The sequence below is a fragment of the Protopterus annectens genome, chromosome 11.part0 (assembly GCF_019279795.1).
Source record: "Protopterus annectens isolate FY-2018-M chromosome 11.part0, PAN1.0, whole genome shotgun sequence".
Lineage (NCBI taxonomy): Eukaryota > Metazoa > Chordata > Ceratodontiformes > Protopteridae > Protopterus > Protopterus annectens.
Window position 1 is genome coordinate 1,390,370,368 of NC_056745.1, and position 27,335 is coordinate 1,390,397,702.

A 27,335-nucleotide genomic window follows, 5' to 3' on the forward strand; every position below is an offset into this window, starting at 1 on the left:
TGTATTCCCTTGTCATTCTTTAATCCTGATTTACCTAGCCATCCCCTTCTCTTCTTCATCTTCAGTCAGACTTTTCACCTTCTTTCTGTTATAGTCCTTTCGTCAAAACATTTACCTATTCTTTAAGTGATGCTGCAGCAACATTAAAGTCTTCTGTTGTGCCTATGAACTGTTCTTCTTCTTCTAAGCCATGTTGGTCCTGAAACAAATTCTTAAAATTCTGAGTCATCCTGATTTGTGCTGTATATTTTATCAAATTTTCAAACCCTGCCTCCATTCACATTCATAACATTATAATGACCTGTCTACCTTCCCCATCATTCTCCGCTTTCATTACTCTACCTTTATAATCCTTCCTAGAAAAACTGTCAGTCCACCCTTAGCTTCTCCTTAACATCGCTCACACCTACTGTTACATCAGCATCCCCTCCAACCGATGCTTCACCTCCTATGGAAAATAATACTTTCTTATGTCTTATACAAGTTTTATCTGTATCCCTGTCTGTTTTACTGGACATGATACTCCACTACATTCCATGTTACCCATTCTATTTAATTCTTCAACAATGGCCTCGCCCCCATGAATCCTAACCAGTATCCCACAGACAGTGGGAAATGGTCATCATTCCCATCTTGGATGAAATAGTCACCCCTAGCCCAAATAGTTCAGATGACTAGTGTGCATATGCTGTTGAATGGAAACAAGCTGTTCTCCTTATTTCCTCTTAGTATATCCATTGAATCCCCCCAAATCCCTCCCTGCATCCTCTTCCTATTTCTTCCACAAGTTTTACCAACACATTCCTCCTTTTGCAGCTTCCTCAGCCTTTTCTGACCTTCAAACCATATTACAAACAATATAAAGACAGGGAAGGGAAGGTGAACAAAGGAGCAAGAAGGAATGAGGTGTCCCAGTCATGAAGGTGACTTGATTTCTGACAATTTTTAGTATGAGTTTTCACAGACTGTTTTCAACAGATGCCGTAGCTTTAAAACCAGCATTTAGTTATGAGGTGAGGTTGTATAATGGATTGTCAGCTTGTTAGTTATCAGTTCTGATGAAGTCCTATATGTCAGACTGGATGACAGCACTAAAGTGATTTTTCATTTTGTGTGTGGATTAATAAAATCCTTGGGTTTGTACTTACTATCTCCTGAGTTCTTTGAGCTGGTCCACGTTTGTGCGGTTTTGGTTTGGTTACTCATTTGGGCCTGCATTTTGCAGTTACTGTTTCTGAGACACTTCCTAGTGTCTGTTCAGTTACATCATTCAGTCTTCCTAATGATGTCTACCCCAAGGAATAATGGTGACTGTAAATCCCAAATTAGCCAGAATTTGTCCAACCTGCTCAGAGAAAGTCTTTCTTCATGTGCAATATTTATGGTAAAGACAAGGAAAAGTCTTTTCAGGATTTTAGTTGAGAGTTTCCTGTTCCTCAAAAGATTTCTATAAATATTTGCAAACAAACCAGTACTTCTTGCATATGGGTAGAAATAGCTGCAGATTCCACAGACATGAAATTTAATTACAGGGACTAATTAAAATCAGGCTGCCCATCAGTACAGTTTTTGTCTCATTTGATATAGACTCTTCTATATTATCATCCCTCAAAAGAGAGCTGTTTTGGGGACTTTTAGTTGAAGGTGGTGGAGATTTCTTTATAGGAAAAGGATACATGCATTCATGGCCTCAGTAACTATCAATGACAAACTTATTTATGGAAATAACTTCACCATTAGTTCCTGACACTCCATCCTCAAACTAGATTGCATTTACCTGTGCTCTACTTTGACTGAAGTGTGGACAAGACTGTTTGGGTACTGAAAACATATTTCTGCCATGAGAAGTGCTGAGCCATTACAAGTTCATGCATGTTGAAAATACAAAACTAAAGGTTCTGATTAGCAATTCAATCATAATTCTTTGTAGTGCATGGAGATGTATCTGTTTCATGTACTACTAGTTACAGAGAGAAACCACTAAGTGTTTTACCTGCTTCCAAAACCGCAAAACCTTCATGAGCACTGCCAGAAAGACAGTGTAACATGGGCCCTTTATGTTTACAGACACCTTGCCATGCCTCTCAAATGTCCAGATTTTTGTCTTTTATGTTTGGTTTGTTCCTCATACAATCTTTGGTTTTCAGACAAATTACTGAGGGTTGAAGTCAATAAATAATGACACTGTTTTGAGTTTCAGGCTTCATATCCTTAAGAAAATATAGGTGAGCAAACATCATGTTGTTTTAGCTAATGTCTAAGTTTGTTAGCGGAAGGTACACCTTACTGATACAGACACCAGGCAGAAACAAATTGGCTTTTTATTCTGCTGCTGCTTTTTGCTGGGCACTACTGGCAGACCTGACTGCCTAGCACAAGATCTGACCTTAACATGTTATGCAGGGGGTGCCTAACATTTGTTAAGATCAGGTCATGCATTATAGTAGTGCTTAACTGATTTGTCTTTTTCTAAATCCTGGGGTGTACTCACAGCTCACTGTGCACTACACGCTTGTTATCATCATAATCATTGACCTTCCATATCTTAAAATGAACTGCTCAGTCACAAAACCAAGTAAATGTAGTTTTAAGTCTTTTATACATTCTCAAGAGTCTTATAAATCCATATATGTAAGCAACATGTAAATGCATGCATTCAGAAAAGGATTATTGCTAACCCTGAACAGCATAATCATATCTCCCTTCAATCTCCTAGATTTAACATGTTGAGTCTATTTAAATAAAATGTATTACCAAATGAACCAAATATATTATTAATTTAGTCTTATGAAAGGCTTAAGTGTCCTGCAGACTGCTCATCCCGGCTGATGTGCCTGACTAGGACTATTGTAAGCAAAGATTCTTATTAATAGTGTCCACTGATGTATCACCTATCATTGGTTATCTAATGCCCTTCTTACAGTGCAGCAATGGAGACAGAGAGTGCTAAAGGATATCTACAATAAGGTTAGCAGCTGCCTGAAGTTGGCAACTCAGCACGAAAGGCAGCTTGACAGTGGCTCAAATGTAGGCTAGTACTAGAAAAAAATGGTTAGCAGCCTGAGAACACTCAGGGCACAGGGCTGAAACATATAGATGAAGGAGAAATATTTGATAATAATAGCGACTGACAGAGAATAACTCAGCAAATTATTCATGGCAGGTGGGATACAGTACAAGGGTATGGTCCATAATTTTATATGCTCATACAAAATAAATTAAAAAACAACAGATAACTGTTTAAAGTATTGTATCATGGGACTGAAATCTGGCCTTGCATGTGCTCTTTCCCCTCCCCACATCTTACCGTAGTCTTAGTTTACTACACACAGCAGAGTTTGCTATGAGAGGGATGGCTATTGGAGTATCTCATTTGTGTAAGATAAGCTTTGCTATTCCCAGAAGCATGTTGCTTATATATGACATATCAAGGTGTTAAACATTCGGCATGATGAGCACAAGGCTAAATCGTTAAGGGAGCCTTCATCTTGGCAGCTGACTGGATTCTGATCAACAGAGGAGCTGAATAAGATCATGAACATTAAATAGGAAAGAAACTCGGCAATTAATGAGTTTAATGAAACTGCTTAAGTGCTAGATTCTGGAGTGACTTTGTTTCACAGCCATGACTGGACTCCTTCATTCCTCTGCTTCCCATATCTGCATACTTTCACCACTCACACTCAGACCTTGTGAATTATTAAATATTAAACAAAAAATTACAAACAGAAATGTTTGCCTACTGTTCGAATTATAGTATGACAGTAAATGCACTGTTGTGCTGGTCTAATCCTTCCTGAAATGTCTATGACTTCCTGTTCATTTGCTCCACCGCATACTTCCATATGATGTCTGAGATTAAATATGCCACTGTTTCCCAAGTCAGAAGGCAACAGATTTGTAAACCGCACTTAAATTTTATCAAACTTGAAATAGCTAAAATAAAAATATGTTGAGAACCGTTGACCTGTTTCTATGCAGTGTAAGTCTGCAATATCAGTGTATAACATACTGGCTAAGGCTCTTGCCACCCCTATAGTGCCTTTTTAGGCAAGGTTCAAAGGACAACTTCACCACCGTAACAGGTACAAGCAAGCAAAATCTGAGGGTAATCCTACTCAATGCTAGAAGTCTAAACCTTACAATGCACTCACTCGAGGCACTCCTTAAAATGGAGAACTTCGACATGTGTATAGTGACAGAGACCTGGTTCAAGGCTTCAGAGAGCACCCCTGCATTACCAGGGTATAATTCATACCAAACCTTTCAGCCACCTAACCTGGACTGAAACACCAAAGGTGGAGGCGTGTCCATATTCATTAAGGATATACACCCCTCTAGGCTCGTTGCCCAGCATAATGCATCCGAGATTATCCAAGTGCAACTAACTCTGGGCAAGACCGCAATCCAAATTATAACTTGTTACAGATCCCCCACCATGCCCCAGGATCCTCACTCCTCATTTCTTGATACACTGTAAAATATTAGGGTACAACCTAACACCCTAATAATGGTCAATTTCAACTACCCCACCATTAATGGGGAAAACTACTCATGTACCAACTCTTTTGCTCATTGTTTTCTGGAATTCATAAATTCCAACACCTTGGATCAACTTATCCACACCCCCACCAGGCACAGCAATATCCTAGACCTGGTAAATTCCAACATGGGCAACCAGTGTTCCACACCAAAGGTCAATTCCTCGTTGGTCAGATCCTACCACAAGCTTATCACCCTAGACATCCACATCCCGCCCCCACCCCCCTTAAGGGAAACCATCATAAAAAATTCTCCAAAGCCAACTTCACACTTCTTAAGACAGAAGTGGCAAACTTCACGACACCCATGCAAACGGACAATAGAGGTACAAGTGCTGAATCCTACACAACTGCACTTTATAAGCAAAAAGGAAGCCAATCTGGTGGTCCCCTGCCATAAACAAACTCTACAACAGAAGAAAGAAACTGCTGCAAAAAAGAGTAAAATCCCATGATTACAGGAACTCCCTGGTCAGCCTCACTAAGAAGCTGAGATCCCTCATACAATTTTCCAAAGCTAGTTACGAAAACAAAATCACCACTCATTCTAAAGACAACCACAAAGCATTCTATAGGTATGTCAAGAATCTCAATGGCAACACTCAGATCTGTTCTGAGTTACAGCGCAATGGCACTAAATATACAGAACCAACTGAAATTGCCAACATCCTGGCAGATAGGTTCAGTGCTAACTTTACTCCCCTCTCACTCCTTAAAGGGCCCATCTGTATACTGGAAGAATGCAAAGTTCCTGTAATCCACGGCTGCACAGGTAAAAACCACACTCTCCAAAACCAAGAACACAGCATCCATGGGACCTGACAACATCCCAAGCTGGGTTCTACACGAACTACAGAATGAACTGGCACCCCACCTAAGAACCATGTTAAATCATAGCCTCACCTCAGGCTTTGTGCCCAATGAATGGCACACAGCGATAGTTATCCCACTCCACAAAGGGGGAGCCATCACGGACCCCGGGAACTACCGCCCCATTAGCCTGATGAGCCTGGTTTACAAGGCTATGAAACGTATCATCATGGAACTTATAAACAATAACACTGGTAATCTCCAGACTCTGGACCCCACCCAGTTTGGGTTTGTAAAAGGCAGATCATGGCTCCTAAACCTGATAGACTTCTTTGAAGTGGTCACCAAAGCTGTAGATGAGGGTAAAGTGCTTCACACAGCCTATCTAGAGCTCGCCATGGCTTTTGACACTATCCTCCACTCTGAAATTACAGATAAACTCACTAAACTAGGTATAAATCCCTATGTCACAAGATGGTTGCCAACTGGCTCACTGACAGAACCCACACAGTGAAAGTAGCAGACTCCAAATCCGACTTCAGACCAGTGACAAGTGGAGTACCACAAGGTTCAGTCCTGGGTCCTCTCCTGCTTGGTATTTACTTCTCCGAAGTACAGGCTAACACAGAAGGTCTTTGGCTAATGAAGTTAGCAGATGACTGCAAACTAGGAGCCATAATCGAAACTCCAATTTATGTGGACATCCTACAAAAGGGCCTCACTGAGACAGATGCCTGGTGTCAAAGCCATGGCCTCAAGCTCAATGCCAAAAAGTGCACTGTCATCCCTTTTGGTAGGAACTCTGTACCCATGAACTACCACATAGGCAGTAGTCTACTTAACACCGAAAGTGTGATAAGAGACCTTGGAACAAAGGTGGACAGTAGTCTCTCCTTTGATAATCACATCACCACAGTAGTCAGGAAATCCTTTTACATGGCACACCTCATCACAAAAGGTTTCTCATTCAGGAAAAAAGAGGTCATTGTTCCCCTCTACTCGTCAGTCATTAGACCCATTATAAAGTACAATGCCCCTTTTGGTATGTACCTCACAAGACATCTACAACAATTGGAAAGGCCACAGAAATACCTCACAAAGAGGATTATCAGCCTCAAACAGAAGCCCTACGCAGACAGTCTCAAAAAACTCCAGCTTTACTCCATTGCATATCGCCTACTCAGAGGCATTCTCTGCCTAACATACAAAGTTATGACAAACCCAGAGTTGTTGGACATGCACCACTTATAGAAATACCAATCCCTCTGGGTGACACGCTCTAGGGACCTAAACATTGTCACCACAATAAACAGAACATGCTGGAGGGATAGATTCCTGTCCCAGAGACTTCCCATACTCTGGAACAAACTATCTATATCAAACAAAGCTCCTCATTAGCACTCTTCAAGAAAAATCTTGATGGTTGGATGCGAGATAGGAAATTCACCCCAGGGATCATTTCCATGGCTCTACTCGACAGGGGCACAGGAAAATAATTTTCTTGGGTGGCAAAAGCCAGGGTACCTTTTTGGCTAGGCTTATATAGGCACTAGGGCCAATAGCCTAGTACCTACCTATGAACCTATATGTGTTTTTCCTTGTGAAATGAAAATATGTGTGAACTAATGACACATTCCTGTGACATCACAAAATGTATATGAAGCTTGTAGCCTGTAACTAAAGAATATAAACGCAGTCTGCTGGAAAATATCATACACAGGATGTTAAATGTATAGCAGACATGTAAAACTGAAATTGTTATGCCCTGCAGTTACAGCATCTGTGACTATTCATATGCCAGGAAACAAGAACTGTAAAAGTCCACATATAACACACATTAATGAGACAGCTGACCAAAATATGCAAGCAAACACAGTAGTATGCATATGTGAAATTTTGCATAATTTCCTTCTGTGATTTCTACATGAAAAAAGATAAAACCACAAATCAAAAGAGGAACCAGGAAAAAACAGAACTAGTAACCAAAAAATATTCCCAGGTAAAAAGGCCTGCTCAGGCGTCATAGACCAAGGTTGAAACATTTATTATATATACATAAAAACTGTATAAATATAAAGACTAAATAAATGTACCCACTAAGACTTTATAAAAACACAGTATAAACCACAGTGAAAAAAATACAATAAAAAACATAACGTCTTTAGGTTATGAGTAATACATATTTACACGTACATATTAATGTCCAACAATAGCAGAACTTCCAGAGTAAACAATAATACATTTTTGTAAACTTAGGTTAGCTAATATTTCTCTGCACTAAATTTTAATAATGGCACTAGGGATAGGCAGTCATTAATTCCAGGTAAATGGGATGCATCTAACTTAATTTGCCAATTCAACTCTTTTAATTCCAATTTGTCTTTCCACCCACCCCTGAACAGCCATTTTACCTGGGAATATTTGTTGGTTCCATGAAAAACATATAAACAACCCAGCTGAACAAATCACAATAAGAAAGAAAAGAGAAAACTATCCTGTAGCACATGATTTGTGAGCTGTCTCTGCAAATTGTCTTAGTCTTGCAATTCAACCACTGTATCAAAAGGCTCTGTACTACTTTTAGAGAAGAAAGCAGGTAAGAAAAAGTCTAGTTGTAAATGGATATGTTTATTTCTTGTAGTCTATTTGATCAAACTGATTGTTTTATTCTTTCCTGAGTAAGCCCATATTCCTGTGTACATTTAACAACTAAATGTACTGATTAACACTTTTTTCTTAAGTATTTTTATTTAGTGACTTTTGAAAAGCTCATAAACAGCCATGCACATATTTATTAGCTGATAACAGGATACTTACTGATAAATAGTGACAATTTGCTGGCATCCATCTTTAATTGTTTGGACCACTCTGTGAAACAGTACAATTTGTGCTTAAAATTTCTTGGCTTACTAGCAGGAGTAAAACAGGAAATGGGAGGCTCCCAGTCCTGGTAATCTGGGATGGTGACAGTTTACTACCTTGGTCCGACCTTTCCTAGAAATGAAAGTATGTGTGTGCATGCGCATACAAAAAAAGAGTTCACTCAAAGTACGGTTACTCTGGGAAAGACGGCACTGAAACCTAGAGACAGTGGTGAGAAAGTGGCTTAGGGATGTAGGCCAAAGATTCTGCTATGTGGGGTGCTCAGTGTGAAGACCATTCTTGGAAATTTATGGTACAGGTCCATAGCCAGGGAAATAAAACATATTTCCTGAATACTTCTGTGGCTAGTACATTTGTGTTCCTTTAATCTGTTTAGCACCAGTGGTGTGACTTTAGAGACCATACCCCTGGTGGTCATCAAATTAAAGATTTTAGATTTAAAGATTATTAAATGGTGGCCAGTCAAGTGGATCACAGCACCATACTGCAGTCCACCATCTTTCATTCATACTTCCCATCCCCATCTGGTACGTGCAACCCTTTTTAGTACCTTAGTGTCATCAAAAAGTCCCCTCCTCCTTTTTATTTTATTTATTTTTTTTTTGTGGGTTGCTTTGCAATAAACTCAGTCCTCTTTCATTTGAAGGCTTTATAGTCTCATGGTCATTTAGTATACCTTGACTCACCCCCTTCCCCCTAAGAAAGGGTTTGCCACCTTCTAAAAGGTTGTTGTATCGTACATGAAGACTCTGTTGTCTCTGTAAAGTTTCCTTTATTTCAACAAATCTGTAATCAGTTATATTATTCTGTGCCCCAGACTGGCCAGATCAGCTTGCCTTGCTTCAGACTGCATTACAGTAACTATAATGCTCATTTACAAGTTTTCCACATTAAAACTGCCTGTCTCTTTTCCTAATCATATCGGTGTCAATACATGCTTTTGCATGCTAAGGCAATAGTGCTATTTGCATATTCATTTATTTATTTGAAACTCTGGTGCTATCCTGTTCATTTCTTTTAATTTTTACCTTCTCCTTTCCAACAGGGCATTGCAACCCACTGTATTAGCATGTGTCACTGACAGAGTCATTGATTGTTTTTTAAAGCTTCTCTTCCTTTTCTCTCTCCCAATTTAAATAAAAGGAAAAAATAATGCAGGTTTATATCAGGCTGCTATGCAATAAATGGAGTGTTACATCTTACAACTCAAGCCTTTCTTAACTGCCTTGCTCTTCTACTCCACTGTAATTATTTTAAATCAGCTTTATTAACACTCACAGCCTTACATAAGGCAATGATATTCACTTATTTTAGAAGAATGTCAAAAGATTATCTAACCACACATGGTGAATTTAACTTCTTCAAAGAACAAAAGACCATGGTGCTATATGACAATGCTTAGTGCACATACAAGAAAATTGTAAACCCACAAAGAATAACTCTACTAAGAAACAGCCAAGATGGCACAGAATAACTGTTAACAGAGGCATGTCTGAATAGCTCCAAGAGAGAGCCATTAACCATGTAAATAAACTTACACAAGCAACTCCATATAGTATAAAAATCAGTTTAATACTCTTTAACCAGGTTATATTTGCTGTGCTCAAGGCATCCCCAAAGATTATGCCCATACAGGGCTATATGTTTGACAATGATCTCAGGACTGATTTTCAAGAACCTAAAAATGGCAACTATTACCATGTAGATTAGTAAATCTTAAGCATTCCTTCCCCTTGGAAATGCGATTCACTCTCAGTGTCATTAGTCAACCATAGATCCCCCTTTCCTGTCTGATTTTTCATTAAGTGTTAAATTAGAGACAGAACTAATTAAAAACAAAAAAAATGTGCAGATATATAGAAGAATGATGCATGTAATCTAAGTGGTGTAGCTGCACCATCTTCTATAAATTTGCACACTGATCTTAGGGAAGCAAGTTCTTTAGTGGTGCACTTAAACCTATCTTTCATTATATAATGACTGGCAATTAATATTCTAAAATGAGCACGCTGATTGGCCAGCTCAACCAGCGTACCCCGTTGTAAATCCCAGACTATATCAAGAGAAAAAGGTCCGGTCACCTGGACTTTTTTCCATTGATATATTCTGTCAGTTTTTATTTTTACAGTTGTTTTAAAAAATAAATAAATATGTGGTCCGGACTCCGGACATACGACAGGCAGTATGGAGAAAATACAATGAAAATCAGGTACGTTATTTAAAATTAAAGACACACACCTGATTTCCTCTATTCAGTCTCTCTCCTAACATCCCCAAACTTTTTTTTTTTAAATTAAAAAAAAAAAAAGAAGTAAAATAGAGCAACGGAGATCTTTCCTTAGTTGCTTACTTTCACCAAGCACTGATGTACTGGGTATGCGTTGGAACGCAAGTCCCAAATGCATGCGCAGTACATCAGCTAAATCAACTATGAGATGTCCAGTGGCAGAAGGACAGCACACTGCCATTACACAAAGACATTATTTAAGAAAAGTAAGCATTTTTTTTCTTAATGTCATTGTATAATAGCAATAACCCCATGCCTGGGTGTGGGTAATGTTATATTTACCCACAGTTGGCTTTGTTTGGCCACTTGGGCTTCACCCTTGTGACCAAACCACACCAACCGTGGGTAAATCTAGCATTACCCACACCCAGACGTGGGTTATTGTTTAATTAAACTATGTGTCCCTTCAATTGAGATTTCTTCTGTGAGAAGCCAGAAGAAATTGGATCATCATCACTAAAATCAGCTCCAAAGCTAAGCAGAGAAAAATAATCTTAATATATACTAAAGACTGCCCATTTGCATCAGATCTTAAGAAAAGGCACAGTGGTGAAGCAGTTTGCATTGTCGCCTCATAGCAAGAGGTTCTCCAGTTTGATTCTCTGCTGGGGTACCGTGTGGAGTCTGCATGTCCTCCCTGCATTTGTATGGGTTTCCTCCCACATTACAAAGACATGCATCTGGAGCATTTTTCTCCAGGCTTCTGCTGAAAATTGGCTTGTTCCAAGTCAAACTTTCCTGGTAAACAAATGTTAAATAAATAAACAGTTGTAGTTTCTTTAGTATAAGTAGGCCCAATAATTGAAAGCTTTGAAGTTAAAACTGAGTCATTTGTTGCAATACAGCAAAATATTCCTACAAATTTCTACAGTCAAACTGAACCACAGGGGACACCCGGGATGTCCAGCAGACTAGCGATCAATCTCCACATGGCACAACTTTGGAAATCTACTTCCAATACATAAAATTTGATTTAAGTACGGGAATATTCTCCCTTCCAATATCTGAGCATCAAATGTTTCCAAAATAATAGCTACAACATCAACTGAAGGAGAAACAGGACTCAGGAAAACTATGAAGACAAAATGCAACAAGATCAGCTGATGTCTCACACCAGATGGATTGAAAATACCTTCTGAAGTATGAGATTTTTTTTTCACACTCAGAAATTCATTCAGCAGGTACTGTTTCAACAGCCATTAGTGAAACAGAAGTGATCTGTCACAATACAAGTGCTCCTTGACAACAATCTAAGAAAAAGAATAGATTTCACTGTGTTATATACATTGTGCTGCCACAGAAAAACAACAAAAGTCTAGCAAGATGAAGTGGTCAACAACTTTTAAAGCTTTTATTTGACAAGAGAAACACTTTCCTTCTAACCACTGTCTGTATGACACAGGTAAGTTTGCTTTAAAACTTTTTCATGTCTGTAAGGAGCAGTACCTCAGGGCAGCTTTTTATACTGCAGACAATAATGGTCAGGTTCCTCAGATCGTTACTAACTGGCTAGCTGTGTGTCATGAAATGGATGTCAGCATTCACCTCTTGAGACAAAATTATTGAAATCCACTTGTCAAACAAACAGCAAGTTGGTTATAAACCAGATCATAATTCTTTATATTTTAACTACATTCTACTTACACCCCATAAGAAGGTAATTCTTTTTTTCAGTCTTGAGCATAATCATGGTGCTTTGAGTCCAGCAAAGCTTTACCGATTATTTGATTCAATTTTAATTCTAGGACCTATTTCAAGTTTTTAACTTGGAAAGAAACAGGAAGGTACGTAGTGAATCTTCTTTAATATTTGTGATGCAGTCCATGCACAGGGGTACTTATTTTATCTGCACATGGAGTAGCTCAGATGTGGAAATACTCAGTTATATGACTGATGAGTTTTTCTTGACAGTTTACAAAGCTTACAATTCTACATGCTTTTATCTTCTGCTTAAGGCAATAACTGATAACTTGTCTGACTCTAAAGACAAACTAACTTTGTTTTACTAAAGCCACATTCTGCAACCATTGGTCTTATCTTTAAAATAATCCCCAGTATAAATACAAGCCCTGCTTTGTTTCTAGTAAAGGTTTTTATACCTTAAAAGATGAATGAGTTACTTTTCTACTCTTGTGGCGACTTGGTAAAAAAAATAGAACATTTAGCCTTCAAGTCACTTTCATTTTGGGTAGGAGAGAGATTCTGTGGCATTCACAGGTATTCCAGGAAATGCTAGGATGTGACATTTGCAAGTAGGAATTGATCAATATAATAACTTGCTAGCAAAAACATTGGCATGGAAACAGGATAATTTGTATAGCATGCCTGAAAAATACAGAATCCATTATGCACAGGTGCATAATATTAAACAACACGCGCTGATATTCTTTATCTGATAAAGAGGGGGGTGATAAGGGGAAAAAGAAACAGCACCTTGCAAATATTAAAACGACCAAATTATCCTCTTATCACAGTCAGTCCTCTAGAATGCTATAATGCTGATGAACATTTTTATGAGGGTTTGTCAAGCAAATAAGGTAAATGTAGGAGTACACATTTAGAATTTGGGACAGTGGGCCTTTCAGTTCTCCTACAGTGCAGGCCAATGAAAAAATTAGAATTCTCAAATATTCAAGTGAAATAGATAAAACACTCCACCTTTCATAAATAAATTCAGAAAAAATGAAACAATGAACTCCTGTGTAATGCAAGGAAGGGATTTATATAACTGAGCAATGTTACTGTGCTGCCCATATAGTCATGATGAGCAGACTGAATGAGTAATTTGCTACATTTTTTTTTTTTTTCCCCATGCACGCAAAGCCGCAGACACGTACATCCCCCTGCAAGGCTCTGTTCCCCCTGTAGCCCATCATTAAAATATTAACTGTAAGGCCATAATATGTCAGGGTAAATTGCTAACATTCTGCGAATCTTACAAACAGTGTGCTGCTTTTTGATTGTGTGGGTTCCATGGTAAATTTATTTGCAAAACAAAATAGCTAGATGTTACTGAATACGCACTTCCAAACCAACAAACAGCGGTGGCTTATATTTTTACATGGGTGCTACTTAATGGAACATAAATTGAAACAAATCTAGTGCATTCATTCAGTCCTGTATTTCTCACACTTATTTTCATCAAGCAAAACTCATCTTTCAAGGTACATAACTGATTCTATAAGAGCTAAGTACAGGAATGTACAGACATGTAATATCAACAGGCCCTGTCATTAGATCCGCATAAAAAATGAAGACTGGAATGTAGAAATTACCTAATAAAAAGCTCCTGCTGCTTTGTCTGTCTGTCTGAGTGCATCTGCCCAAGGCCCTGTCAGATGAAACCACATACTTGGAATAAAATTACACCCGGGATTATAAAGGCAGGGGCTGCCATTTGAACAGGAAAGGGTATGGTGTTCAGTCATAGCAAAAGCAGGTAATGGAAAGCCAGACCACATCCTAAAACAACAATTATCTTACAAATAGAAAAGGATCTAAATGCCTTACACAAAATGCCTTTCTGCTCTAGAGTAATGCTGCCTGGCCTATTCCATGGTAAATGGGCAAAGACTTCATCTGGTGCCAGATGCCCTAGATTCTTCCATGCTACCACCACAAGGATCACAGGGACAGGTCTGTAGTCTTCCTCTGATTTGATGAAAGGTCAATGCTAACTGCTCACTCTGTATAATGTCTTCCTTTGATGTGACGAAAGGTCAATGCTAACAGGTCACTCTGTATAATCCCTTTTGAACACATCTGTGCTGATTTTGCACAGTGAAGAAATTATACAACCAGTGATCCCAAAACAGTGCTGTAGTTACAGTAAGTCATCTAAAATGTCCTCTTGCTCATTTGTTACTGCACAGCAAAACTGACCCTCCATGCAGACAATGTAATCTTGCATGAATATCCTCTACCAAATACAGGGGTGATTAATATCGTAACACTATATGCAAGAATTAAATTGGTAAGTGATAGGTTCATAGGTTCATAGGTTCATACTAGGCTATCTGCCCTAGGGCATTTATAAGCCGAGCCAGAGTGTGTGTGGCTTTCACCACCCCTTAGGATGAGAATACTATACCCATTAATTTGCTGTGCCTCTGTCCAGCAGTGATACAGAGATGATTCCCGGGGTAAACCTACGATCTCCCATCCACTCGTCAAGATTTCTCTTGAACAGAGTCAGTGAGGGGCTCTGCCTCACATGGACTGGGATTCTGTTCCATAGTGTAGGGAGTCTCTGGGTGATGAATCTGTCCCTCCAGCATGTTCTATTTATATCTGTGTTGAGGTTTAAGTCTCTTGCTCTCGTGGCTCTGGTGGATTTGGATTTTTTGAGGTGGAGCATGCCCATTAATTCTGGGTTGGACATGGCCTTGTATGTCAGGCACAGATCACCTCTGAGCAGACGGTATGCGACTGAATAGAGCTGGAGTTTCTTCAGTCGGGCAGCGTATGACATATGTTTGAGCCCCTTTATCCTTTTGGTGAGGAACTTTTGGGGTCTTTCCAACTGCTGCAGGTGTCGGGTAAGGTACATTCCGAATGGGCGTTGTACTCAATCATTGGTCTGATAAGTGAAGAGTACAGGGGTACAATGACCTCTCCTGATCTGGATGTGAATCCCTTCATGATCAGGTGGGCAATGTAGAAGGTCTTCCTAACCACTTTGGCAATGTGAGTGTCAAAAGAGAGGTTACTGTCAACTTGGGTCCCCAGGTCCCTGATAACTTCTTCCGTGTTTAATGGATTACCACCTATGTGGTAATTAGGAGTTACCTTGTTTTTCCCAAAGGGTATGACTATATATTTTTTGGCATTTAGCTTAAGGCCATGGCTCTGGCACCAGTTATCCATTTCTATGAGACCTTTCTGGAGGATATCTGTGTCTGATGGAGTGTCAATTATGGTGCCCAGTTTGCAGTCATCTGCAAATTTTGTCAACCACAATCCCCCTATGTTTGCCTGCACTTCAGAAAAATAAATGCCGAACAAGAGGGGGCCCAGGACTGAGCCCTGTGGGACACCGCTCATGACCGGCTTAGAGTCTGACATGGCACTAGCAACTCTAACCCTGTGTGTTCTGTCCTTGAGCCAGTTTGCAACCCATCTTGTGACATATGGGTTTACATCTAAGCTGGTGAGCTTTTCTATGATGACCGAGTGGGGAATTGTGTGAGCAGCTTTTGCTAGGTCAAGGTAGGCTGTGTGAACTGCCTTACCCTCATCAATGGCCTTAGTGACTGTTTGAAAAAGTCGACCAAGTTCAAGAGGCAGGATCTGCCCTTGACAAAGCCAAATTGGGTAGGATCCAGTGTCTGTAGGTCCCCAATGTCTTTATTTATGAGTTCCATTATGATCCTCTCCATAGCTTTGCAGACAAGGCTCGTCAAGCTTATGGGGCGGTAATTTCAGGGTCCGTAGAAGCACCACCTTTGTGGAGTGGGACCACAGTTGCCGTCGCCATTCTTTGGAGTGCGTATCCTGTAGTAAGGCTAAGATTAAACAGCAGCCTTATGTGTGGGTTTAGTTCCTCATTGAGTTCGTGTAGCACACATCCGGGGACACCGTCCGGTCCCATTGATGCTGTGTTTTTGCTTTAGAGAGAGCAGCTCTCACCTGGGCATCTGAGATGTTTGGGAGGCTAGACTCTGGTGGGATAGATATTTCTCCTTTTGGGGGAGGGAGAAATTTGCACTGAACCTGTCTGCCAGTATGTTGGCAATGTCTGTGGGTTCAGTGATTTTTATCATTTTGGACTAATTCTGAGCATATCTGGGAGTTTCCACCCAGGTTTCTAACATAGCTAAAGAAGGCTTTATGATTGTCTTTTGTGTCATTAGCGATTTTTCTCTCAAAGTTGGCCTTGGATGATTTTATGAGTGATCGTAGTTTTTGCTAGTATTGATCAGAGATGCCTTCCCATTTAAGGATTTTGCTCTGTCATGTAGTAGCTTTCTCCTCTTGTTGTAGAGTTTGTTTATGGCTGGAGTCCACCAGACCGGCCTGCCTTTGGTGGAAAGGGTCTTGATTTTATTAGGGATTGCTTGATCCATACATTCCTGGAGGTGCTCGTAGAAGGCATTTGTAAGGGTTTCAGCAGTGTGGGTTGTGGTTTCCACTGGCTCGGGGGCCTTGAAGGATACCACTCCAGTCTTAAGAAGTGTGAAGTTTGCTTTTGAGAAGTTCTTCACTGTGGTCTATTTGCTGGGGGTGGGGGCGGGATGTGGATCTCCAGTGAGAATAATTTATGGTCTGATCTCACCAATGAGGGATATACTTCCGGTGAGGAGCATTTTGTCCCCATGTTTGTGATGATCAGGTTTAGTATATTTTCTCCTCTTGTGGGAATGGTGACTAGTTGTTCCATAGCATTTGAGTTTATGAACTCAAGGAACCTTTGGGCTAGGGTGTTGGGGCTTGAGTAATGTTCCCAGTCTATGTTTGGGTAGTTGAAGTCACCCAATATGATGGTGTTTGGAGAGACATTTATACTCTCCAGTGTCTTCAGGAAGGCTGTGTGGGTTTCCTGAGTTTGAGAAGGTGGTCTGTAGCATGTTACAAACTGTAGGGCAGTTTTACCTATGGTTAATTGCACCTGGATGGTCTCCAATGCTTAGATGCGTTGCCACTAACCTGGAGGTGTGGGTATCCTTTATGAATATGGATACTCCCCTCCTTTTGTGGTTCGGTCCGGATTTTGGGGCGGGCATGATATGAGGTATAACCTGATAGTGCTGGGGTGCTCTCAGGAGCCTTGAACCAGGTTTCAGTCACAGCACAAACATCGATGTTCTCCATACTGAGGAGGACTTGAGGCGTGCATCTTGAGGTTTAGACTTCTGGCATTGAGCAGTATTACCCTTAGTTTTTCTCCATTTTTGTTTTCTAGGGCGGTAGGTTTATCATTTGAGCCTTGCCTAAAAAAGGCACTATGGGGTGGCAAGAGCCTTTGCCAATATCCGGAAGCCCAGGGGTGACAGGTGCAAGCCATCCCTTGCGAAGCAGCGTGGCTTGTCAAGCATGTCATCCCAGGCAGACAGACATTGGATCCCCTTAGAATGACACCAGTAATTAAGCCAATTATTAAAGCTGATCATTTTGTCTCTGTATTGTGGCATCATTCTTGGTGAGGGTAGGATACTGCTCAGGGTCAGGGTCATACCGGCCTGGGCTACATAATCTGAGAGCTCCTCTATGTCTCTTTTCATGTAGTCCAGGGAGGTACGTCTCAGGTCGTTCACACCGGCATGGACAATGACTGAGTCATACTTGTACTTGCTGTGGAGTGACCTGAGTGCTTGTGTTATGTGGCGGATTCTAGCGCCTGACAGGCAGCTAACTGTGATCTTTTCCTTGTTCAGTCTGGTGAGAGGGACGTCAGTGTGTCTGACTATGGAGTCACCTATAACAAGTGTGTCTGGCATTGTGTTTGGCCTTAAGGGCTGTGACTGTTTAGCACACTGACTTTGAGAACTATGTGTTGCATGTCTTATGTCTTGAGGTGGCAGTTGCTTGGGTGTCTGCTTTGGAGGCCTCTGTAGTTTTGGTAGATTTTTGATCTAATCATGAAAACATCAAGAGTACACAGGAGGCAAACAATTCACTAAAATGAAATCCTAAATCAGTTACACTTTATTAAAGTTTAGCACCTGCTTGAAATTGCCACTTCTTCTCTGTTCCCAGTCCATCATATCATGAAAAATTGGAATCATCACGTTTCGAAGATCTGGCTGAGGAACCAAGGTCACTTCAAGAAATGGACCAATCATTGCTGGAATGAAGTTAAGCTTGTGTTCTCCTGCAATACAGTAAAATTACTAATGAGTACACACACAGCAGTTAGTGACACAGTGACTGAAGACATATCAGCTGTAAAGTGCAAAACACTATATTTAGTCACATACATTGGTAAACCACACCACTTTTAACCATTAGGATAGACTTTTTGTACAGGTTGTCTTGCATTTTGAGCAATTAGGTAAAATGAGACCTAATAACCCGCGGTAGTGGTGCTGCGGTAGCGTTGTCGCGTTCGATTCTCAGCTAGAACGTCTTCTGTGTGGAGGCTTTGCATGAATGGGCGTGCCTTAGTTGAAGGTTGTGTGTCAGGGCTGGTAACTCGGCACGTAAAAATCCATTACCAAACATTAGCGGACCAGAGTTACGCTGTGGCGACCCCTAACCGGGATAAGCCGAAAGACACAACACAACAAGGTAAAATGAGACCTAATACTAAACAATATATATGCTAAACTCAACCAGTGAAACAGACTAGAAACAGTGTTAGGTTGGTTTCCCTCTTTCTTTACATCCTTGTGATATACTGACAATCAACTTCTAAGATGGCTGTACTAGATATGATACTTCTGAACTACAGAACATATATAAACTGAAAAAATATATAAAGGACATATCAGAAACTGAACTTAGATGGAAATCACGGGGTTTCCCCAGCTTATCCTCCCTGTGGAATTCTACAATTTCAGGATAGAGACAGAAGTGCCAGTTAGAGCTAATAAATTAAAAGACCCATTTGCATTTATTTGTTTTTAGCACAGAGTCAGCAAATGCCAAAATCGTGATAGTGTAGTTTTTAAAATAAATGACAGTGACTCTAAAATAAGCCTGTTCTCAGAAAAGTGAAGATTCCTTTAGCAGTCTGTATACACCTCATTTAAAAATGCCATACTTTTGTCTGAAATCTCTTATTTCACTTTTCTTTAACTTCAAAATTTAAAACTGTGTTTTGAGGGAAGTCATTAAAATATAACAGGCTAAACCATGAAAGAAAAGGGACTGTGAAAGCAAGAAATACCAGCTGTTAGGAACAGAACTTCACTAACACTCACATTTTTTGTGTACATATTCTCTAAAAGTTTTTAGATATTTTAGCATAGAAAGAACCTAGCATTTCTTGCAGCATGGAGGCTATCTTATCATTGTGTATGTACTATTTCCATGACTTGTACTTCACAAGTCTCATCCAGTTTGTTGCCTTCAAAGCAGATATTATGTGGTTCTGCCACCATACGTTTTTTTTTTTTTTTTTTTTTGCTGTGGACACTATAAAAACCCTTAATGAGTTTTGAAAAGATCACCTTCAGCTCTAAGCTCAGATTAAGTTCCCTGAAAATTTTGTGAATTATTTTCACAATCTGCTCTCATAAAATTCCTAATGTTTTTTGCATTCACATATCCTGGGGAAGCATTTTGCATGGTCCTTTCCTCGAAACACAATTATCTTTAGTTTGCTAAGGCAGGATGACATACAAGCCTAACTGAATCTTTCTGTTATCCATCTTCTAGAACAACTTGCATTCCCATTTTAACAAAGCACTCTCTGTGGTACCAGCCCCATTAACATCTAACAAAGCACTCTCTGCAGTACCAGCCCCATTAACATCTAACAAAGCATCTTCTGTGGTACCAGCCCCATTAACAACTAACAAAGCACTCTCTGCACTACCAGCTACATTAACATCTAACAAAGCACTCTCTGCAGTACCATCCCCATTAACAGCTAACAAAGTACACTCTGCAGTACCAGCCCCATTAACATATAACAAAGCACTCTCTGCAGTATGAGCCCGTTAACATCTAACAAAGCACTGTCTGCAGTACCAGCCCCATTAACATCTAACAAAGCACTCTCTGCAGTACCAGCCCCATTAACATCTAACAAAGCACTCTTTGCAGTATGAGCCCCGTTAACTTCTAACAAAACACTCTCTACAGTACCAGCCCCATTAACATCCAACAAAGCACTCTCTGCAGTACCAGCCCCATTAAAATTTAACAAAGCACTCTCTGCAGTACCAGCCCCATTAAAAGCTAACATAGCATTCTCTGCAGTACGAGCCCCGTTAACTTCTAACAAAGCACTCTCTACAGTACCAGCCCCATTAACATCTAACAAAGCACACTCTGCAGTACCAGCCACATTAACATCTAACAAAGCATTCTCTGCGGTACCAGCCCCAATAACATCTAATAAAGCACACTCTGCAGTACCAGCCCCATCAACATCTAACAAAGCATTATCTGCGGTAACAGCCCCATTAACATCTAACAAATCATTCTCTGCAGTACCAGCACAATTAACATCTAACAAAGCACTCTCTGCAGTACCAGCCCCATTAACATTTAACAAAGCACTCTCTGTGGTACCAGCCCCATTAACATCTATCAAAGCACTGTCTGCAGTACCAGCCCCATTAACAACTAACAAAGCACTCTCTGCAGTACCAGCCCCATTAACTTCTAACAAAGCATTCTCTGCAGTACCAGCCCCATTAACATCTAACAAAGCACTCTCTACGGTACCAGCCCCATTAACATCTAACAAAACACTCTCTGTGGTACCAACCCCATTAACATCTAGCAAAGCACTCTCTGCGGTACCAACCCCATTAACATCTAACAAAGCACTCTCTGCCGTACCAGCCCCATTAACATCTAACAAAGCACTCTCTGTGGTACCAACCCCATTAAAATCTAGCAAAGCAATCTCTGCAGTACCAGCCCCATTAACATTTAACAAAGCACTTTCTGTGGTACCAGCCCCATTAACATCTAACAAAGCACTCTCTGTAGTACCAGCCCCATTAACAACTAACAAAGCACTCTCTGCAGTACCAGCCCCATTAACTTCTAACAAAGCACTCACTGCAGTACCAACCTCAATTAACATCTAACACAGCACTCTCTGCGTTACCAGCCCCATTAACATCTAACAAAGCACTCTCTGCATTACCAGTCCCATTAACATCTAACAAAGCAATCTATGTGGTACCAGCCACATTAACATCTAACAAAGCACTCTCTGCAATACCAGCCCCATTAACATCTAACAAAGTACTCTCTGTGGTACCAGCCCCATTAACATCTAACAAAGCACTCTCTACAGTATCATTAACATCTAGCAAAGCACTCTCTGCATTACCAGCCCCATTAACATCTAACAAAGCACACTCTGCAGTAGCAGCCCCATTAACTTCTAACAAAGCACGCTCTGAGGTACCAGCCCCATTAACATCTAACAAAGCACTCTCTGCAGTACCATTAACATCTAACAAAGCACTCTCTGTGGTACCAACCCCATTAACATCTAACAAACCATTCTGTGCGGTACCAGCCCCATAGGTTCAAATGTTGGTACTGGGCTATCGGCCCTAAGGCCTATCAAGCCTAGCCATAACAATTCCCTGGATATTTCTTCCCTCAATATTTACTTCTCTGGATCCCTGTCTAGCAGGATGACTGACATCATCCCTGGGGTGAATTTCCTATCTCCCATCCAATCATCAATGTTCCTTTTAAAGAGGGCCAATGAGGCGCTCTGCTTGACATGCATGAGCAGTCTATTCCAGAGTATGGGGAGTCGCTGGGTCAGGAACCTATCCCTCCAGCATGTTTTGTTCATTGTGATGACAAGGTTTAGATCCCTAGAGTGTGTGGCTCTGAGGGTTTGGGATTTCTTTACGTGGAGCATGTCCAACAACTCAGGGTTTGACATGGCCTTGTATGTTAAGCAGAGATCACCTTTGAGTAGACGATATGCCACAGAGTATAGCTTTTTTAGACGGTCAGCATATGGCATCTGCTTTAGGCCTGTGATTCTTTTAGTGAGGCATTTCTGTGGCCTTTACAGCTGTTGCAGATGTCTTGTGAGGTACATACCAAACGGGACATTATACTGTATAATGGGTCTAATGAGGGATGAGTACAGTGGGACAATGACCTCCTTATTTCTGGATGAAAAGCCCTTAGTGATGATGTGTGCCACATAGAAGGATTTCCTTACTGTTGTGGTGATGTGGTTATCGAAAGTGAGACCACTGTCCTCCTGTGTCCCTAAGTCTCTCATCCCACTTTCGATGTTTAGTGTCCTGCCACCTATGTGGTAATTCATGGGTACATGTTTTTTTCCAAAGGGGATAACTATACATTTCTTGGCATTAAGCTTGAGCCCATGGCTCTGGCACCAGGCATCTGTTTCTGTAAGGCCCTTTTGTAGAATATCCACATTATTTGGGGATTCAATAATGGCTGCCAGTTTGAAGTTATCTGCGAACTTTGTTAGCCAGAGTCCCTTAGTGTTGGCCTGTACTTCAGAGAATTAGATGCCAAACAAGAGTGGTCCCAGGACTGAACCCTGAGGTACTCCCACTTGTCACTTGTCGGCAGCTGGATTTAGAGTCGGCTACTTTTACAGTCTTGGTTCTGTCAGTAAGCCAGTTGGCAACCCATCGAGTGATGTAGGGATTTAAGCACAGCTTAGTAAGTTTATCTATGATTCCAGAGTGAGGAATGGTGTCGAAGGCCTTGGCAAGGTCCAGATAGGCTGTGTTGACCGCCTTACCCTTGTCCACAGCTCTGGAGACTGATTCAAAGAAGTCAATCAGATTCAGGAGACAAGATCGGCTCTTCACAAACCCAAACTGGGTAGGGTCCAGTATTTGAAGGTTGCCAATGTCTTTGTTTATAAGTTCCATGATAATGCGTTCCACGTCCTTGCAGATCAAGCTTGTCAGACTGATGGGACGGTAGTTCCCGAGATCCAAGGCAGATCCTCCCTTGAGGAGTGGGATAACTATAGCTGTGCGCCACTCAGTGGGCACGAAGCCTGAGGTGAGGCTATGATTAAAAATGACACTTAGGTGAGGTGCCAGTTCATTTTGTAGTTCCTGTAGTACAGATCCTGGGATGTCATCTGGTCCCATGGATGCTGTATTCTTAGCTTTGGAGAGTGCAGTTTCTACCTGTGTGGCCTTAATTACCCGAATTTGGCAATCTTTTGGTATTGAGATGGGCCATTTAGGGGGTGAGAGGGGGGTGAAGTTGGCACTAAATCGATCTGCCAGGATATTGGCAATATCCTTGGGATCAGTATATTTAATACCATTCTGTTGTAGTTCAGAGCAGATCTGAGCAGTGCCATTTAGATTCTTGAAATAACTATAGAATGCCTTGTGGTTGTCCCTGGAATCTTTGGCAATTTTATTTTTGTAACTAGCCTTTGAGGATTTTATGGGGGATCTCAGCTTCTTACTGAGGCTGGTGAGGGAGTTTTTTTGCATCCTGGGATTTTCCACTTTTTTGCAACAGTTTCTTCCTTCTGTTGTATAGTTTGTTTAATGCAGGGGAACACCAGATTGGCTTCCTTTTTTTGGAGAAGAGCATCTTGGTTCTATCTGGGATGGCCCGATTCATGCATGAGTGGATGTCCTCGTACAGTGCCTTAGAGTAGGATTCTGCAGTCGAACTTCCAGATCCCGTCTGCATGGGTGTCGTCAAGTTTGTCACTCATTAACTTCTAACAAACCACTCTCTGTTATACCAGCCCCATTAACATATAACAAAGCGCACTCTGCGTTACCAGACCCATTAACATCTAACAAAACACACTCTGCGGTACAAGCCCCATTAACATCTAACAAAGCCCTCTCTGCAGTACCATTTATACCTAACAAAGCACTCTCTGCACTTTCAGCCCCATTAACTTCTAACAAAGCACTCTCTGCGGTACCATCCCCATTAACATCTAACAAAGCACTCTCTGTGGTATCAACCACATTAACATCTAACAAAGCACTCTCTGCAGTACCACCCCATTAACTTCTAACAAAGCACTCTCTGTGGTACCAGCCCCATTAACATCTAACAAAGCACTCTCTGCAGTACCAGCCCCATTAACTTCTAACAAAGCACTCTCTGCAGTACCATTAACATCTAACAAAGCACTCTCTGCACTATCAGCCCCATTAACTTCTAACAAAGCACTCTCTGTGGTACCATCCCCATTAACATCTAACAAAGCACTCTCTGTGGTATCAACCACATTAACATCTAACAAAGCACTCTCTGCAGTACCACCCCATTAACTTCTAACAAAGCACTCTCTGTGGTACCAGCCCCATTAACATCTAAAAAGGCACTCTCTGCAGTAGCAACCCCATTAACTTCTAACAAAGCACTCTCTGCGGTACCAGCCCCATTAACATCTAACAAAGCATTCTCCACGGTACCAGCCCCATTACGCGGTACCAGCCCCATTAACATCTAACAAAGCATTCTCCACGGTACCAGCCCCATTACGCGGTACCAGCCCCATTAACATCTAACAAAGCATTCTCCGCAGTACCAGCTCCATTAACATCTAACAAAGCCCTCTCTGTAATACCAGCCCCATTAACATCTAACAAAGCACTCTCTGCAGTACCAGCCCCATTAACAGCTAACAAAGCACACTCTGCAATACCAGCTCCATTAACGTCTAACAAAGCACTCTCTGTGGTACCATCCCCATTAACATCTAATAAAGCACTCTGCAGTACCATTAACATCTAACAAAGCACGTTCTGCACTATAAGCCCCATTAATTTCTAACAAAGCACTCTCTGCAGTACCAGCCCCATTAACGTCTAACAAAGCACTCTCTGTGGTACCAGCCCCATTAACTTCTAACAAAACACTCTTTGCGGTACCAGCCCCATTAACATCTAAAAAAGCACTCTCTGCAGTACCAACCCCATTAGCTTCTAAAAAAGCACTCTCTGCTGTACCAGCCCCATTAACATCTAACAAAGCATTCTCCGTGGTACCAGCCCCATTAACATATAACAAAGCCCTCCCTGCAGTACCAGCCCCATTAACATCTAACAAAGCACTCTCTGCAGTACCAGCGCTCTCTGCAGTACCAGCGCCATCGATATCTAACAAAGCATTCTCTGCGGTACCAGCCCCATTAACTTCTAACAAAGCACACTCTGCAGTACAGCTCCATTAACATCTAACAAAGCACTCTCTACAGTACCAGCCCCATTCCCACTTAACATCTAACAAAGCACTCTTTGCAGTACCATTAACATTTAACAAAGCACTCTCTGTGGCATCAGCCCCATTAACATCTAACAAAACACTCTCTACTGTACCAGCCCCATTAACTTCTAGCAAAGCACACTCTGCAGTACCAGCCCCATTTACTTCTTACAAAGCACTCTCTGTGGTACCACCCCACTTAACATCAAACAAAGCACTCTTTGCAGTACCATTAACATCTAACAAAGCACTCTCTGTGGTACCAGCCCAATTAAGATCTAACAAAGCATTCTCTGTTGTACCAGCCCCATTAACTTCTAACAAAGCACTCTCAGTGTTACCAGCCCCATTAACATCTAACAAAGCACTCTCTGCGGTACCAGCCCCATTAACATCTAACAAAGCACTCTCTGCGGTACCAGCCCCATTAACTTCTAACAAAGCACTCTCTGCGGTAGCAGCGCCATTAACATCTAACAAAGCATTTTCTGCAGTACCAGCCCCATTAACATCTAAAAAAGCACTCTCTGCATTACTAACCCCATTAACTTCTAACAAAGCACTCTCTGCGGTACCAGCCCTATCAACATCTAACAAAGCCAGCCCCATTACACGGTACCAGCCCCATTAACATCTAACAACGCACTCTCTGCGGTACCAGGCCCATTGACATCTAACAAAGCATTCTCTGCGGTACCAGCCCCATTAACTTCTCAGAAAACACTCTCTGTGGTACCAGTCCCATTAACATCTAACAAAGCACTCTCTGTGGTACCAGCCCTATTAACATCTAACAAAGCACTCTCTGCGGTACCAGCCCCATTAACATCTAACAAAGCACACTCTGCAGTACCAGCTCCATTAACATCTAACAAAGCACTCTCTGTGGTACCATCCCCATTAACATCTAACAAAGCACTCTTTGCAGTACCATTAACATCTAACAAAGCACTCTCTGTGGTACCAGCCCCATTAAGATCTAACAAAGCATTCTCTGTGGTACCAGCCCCATTAACTTCTAACAAAGCACTCTCAGTGTTACCAGCCCCATTAACATCTAACAAAGCACTCTCTGTGGTACCAGCCCCATTAACATCTAACAAAGCACTCTCTGCGGTACCAGCCCCATTAACTTCTAACAAAGCACTCTCTGCGGTAGCAGCGCCATTAATATCTACCAAAGCATTTTCTGCAGTACCAGCCCCATTAACATCTAAAAAAGCACTCTCTGCATTACTAACCCCATTAACTTCTAACAAAGCACTCTCTGCGGTACCAGCCCTATCAACATCTAACAAAGACAGCCCCATTACTTCATACCAGCCCCATTAACATCTAACAAATCACTCTCTGTGGTACCAGCCCCATTGACATCTAACAAAGCATTCTCTGCGGTACCAGCCTCATTAACTTCTCAGAAAACACTCTCTGTGGTACCATCCCCATTAACATCTAACAAAGCACTCTTTGCAGTACCATTAACATCTAACAAAGCACTCTCTGTGGTACCAGCCCCATTAAGATCTAACAAAGCATTCTCTGTGGTACCAGCCCCATTAACTTCTAGCAAAGCACTCTCAACGTTACCAGCCCCATTAGCATCTAACAAAGCACTCTCTGCTGTACTAGCCCCATTAACAACTAAAAAAGCACTCTCTGCAGTACCAACCCCATTAACTTCTAACAAAGCACTCTCTGCAGTACCAGCCGCATAACTTCTAACAAAGCACTCTCTGCAGTACCAGCCCCATTAACAACTAACAAAGCACTCTCTGCAGTACCAGCCCCATTAACAGCTAACAAAGCACTCTCTGCAGTACCAGCCCCATTACCATCTAAGAAAGCACTCTCTGCAGTACCAGCCCCATTAACATCTACAAAGCACTCTCTGCGGTGCCAGCCCCATTAACAGCTAACAAAGCATTCTCTATGGTACCAGCCACATTAACATCTAACAAAGCATTCTCTGCGCTACCAGCCCC

At 41.3% G+C, this 27,335-nt stretch overlaps 1 protein-coding gene across 2 annotated transcripts in view; it reads right to left on the reverse strand.

The window, feature by feature from the left end:
- The window catches only part of DOCK4 (dedicator of cytokinesis 4), a 3,006,016-nt gene that overhangs the window by 573,927 nt on the left and 2,404,754 nt on the right, over window positions 1-27,335 (reverse strand). For both annotated transcript variants that reach the window (XM_044088673.1, XM_044088674.1), the window contains exon 31: window positions 18,183-18,331. In XM_044088673.1, coding sequence (XP_043944608.1) covers window positions 18,183-18,331 — 149 coding nt within the window. The remainder of the gene's footprint in view (window positions 1-18,182; window positions 18,332-27,335) is intronic.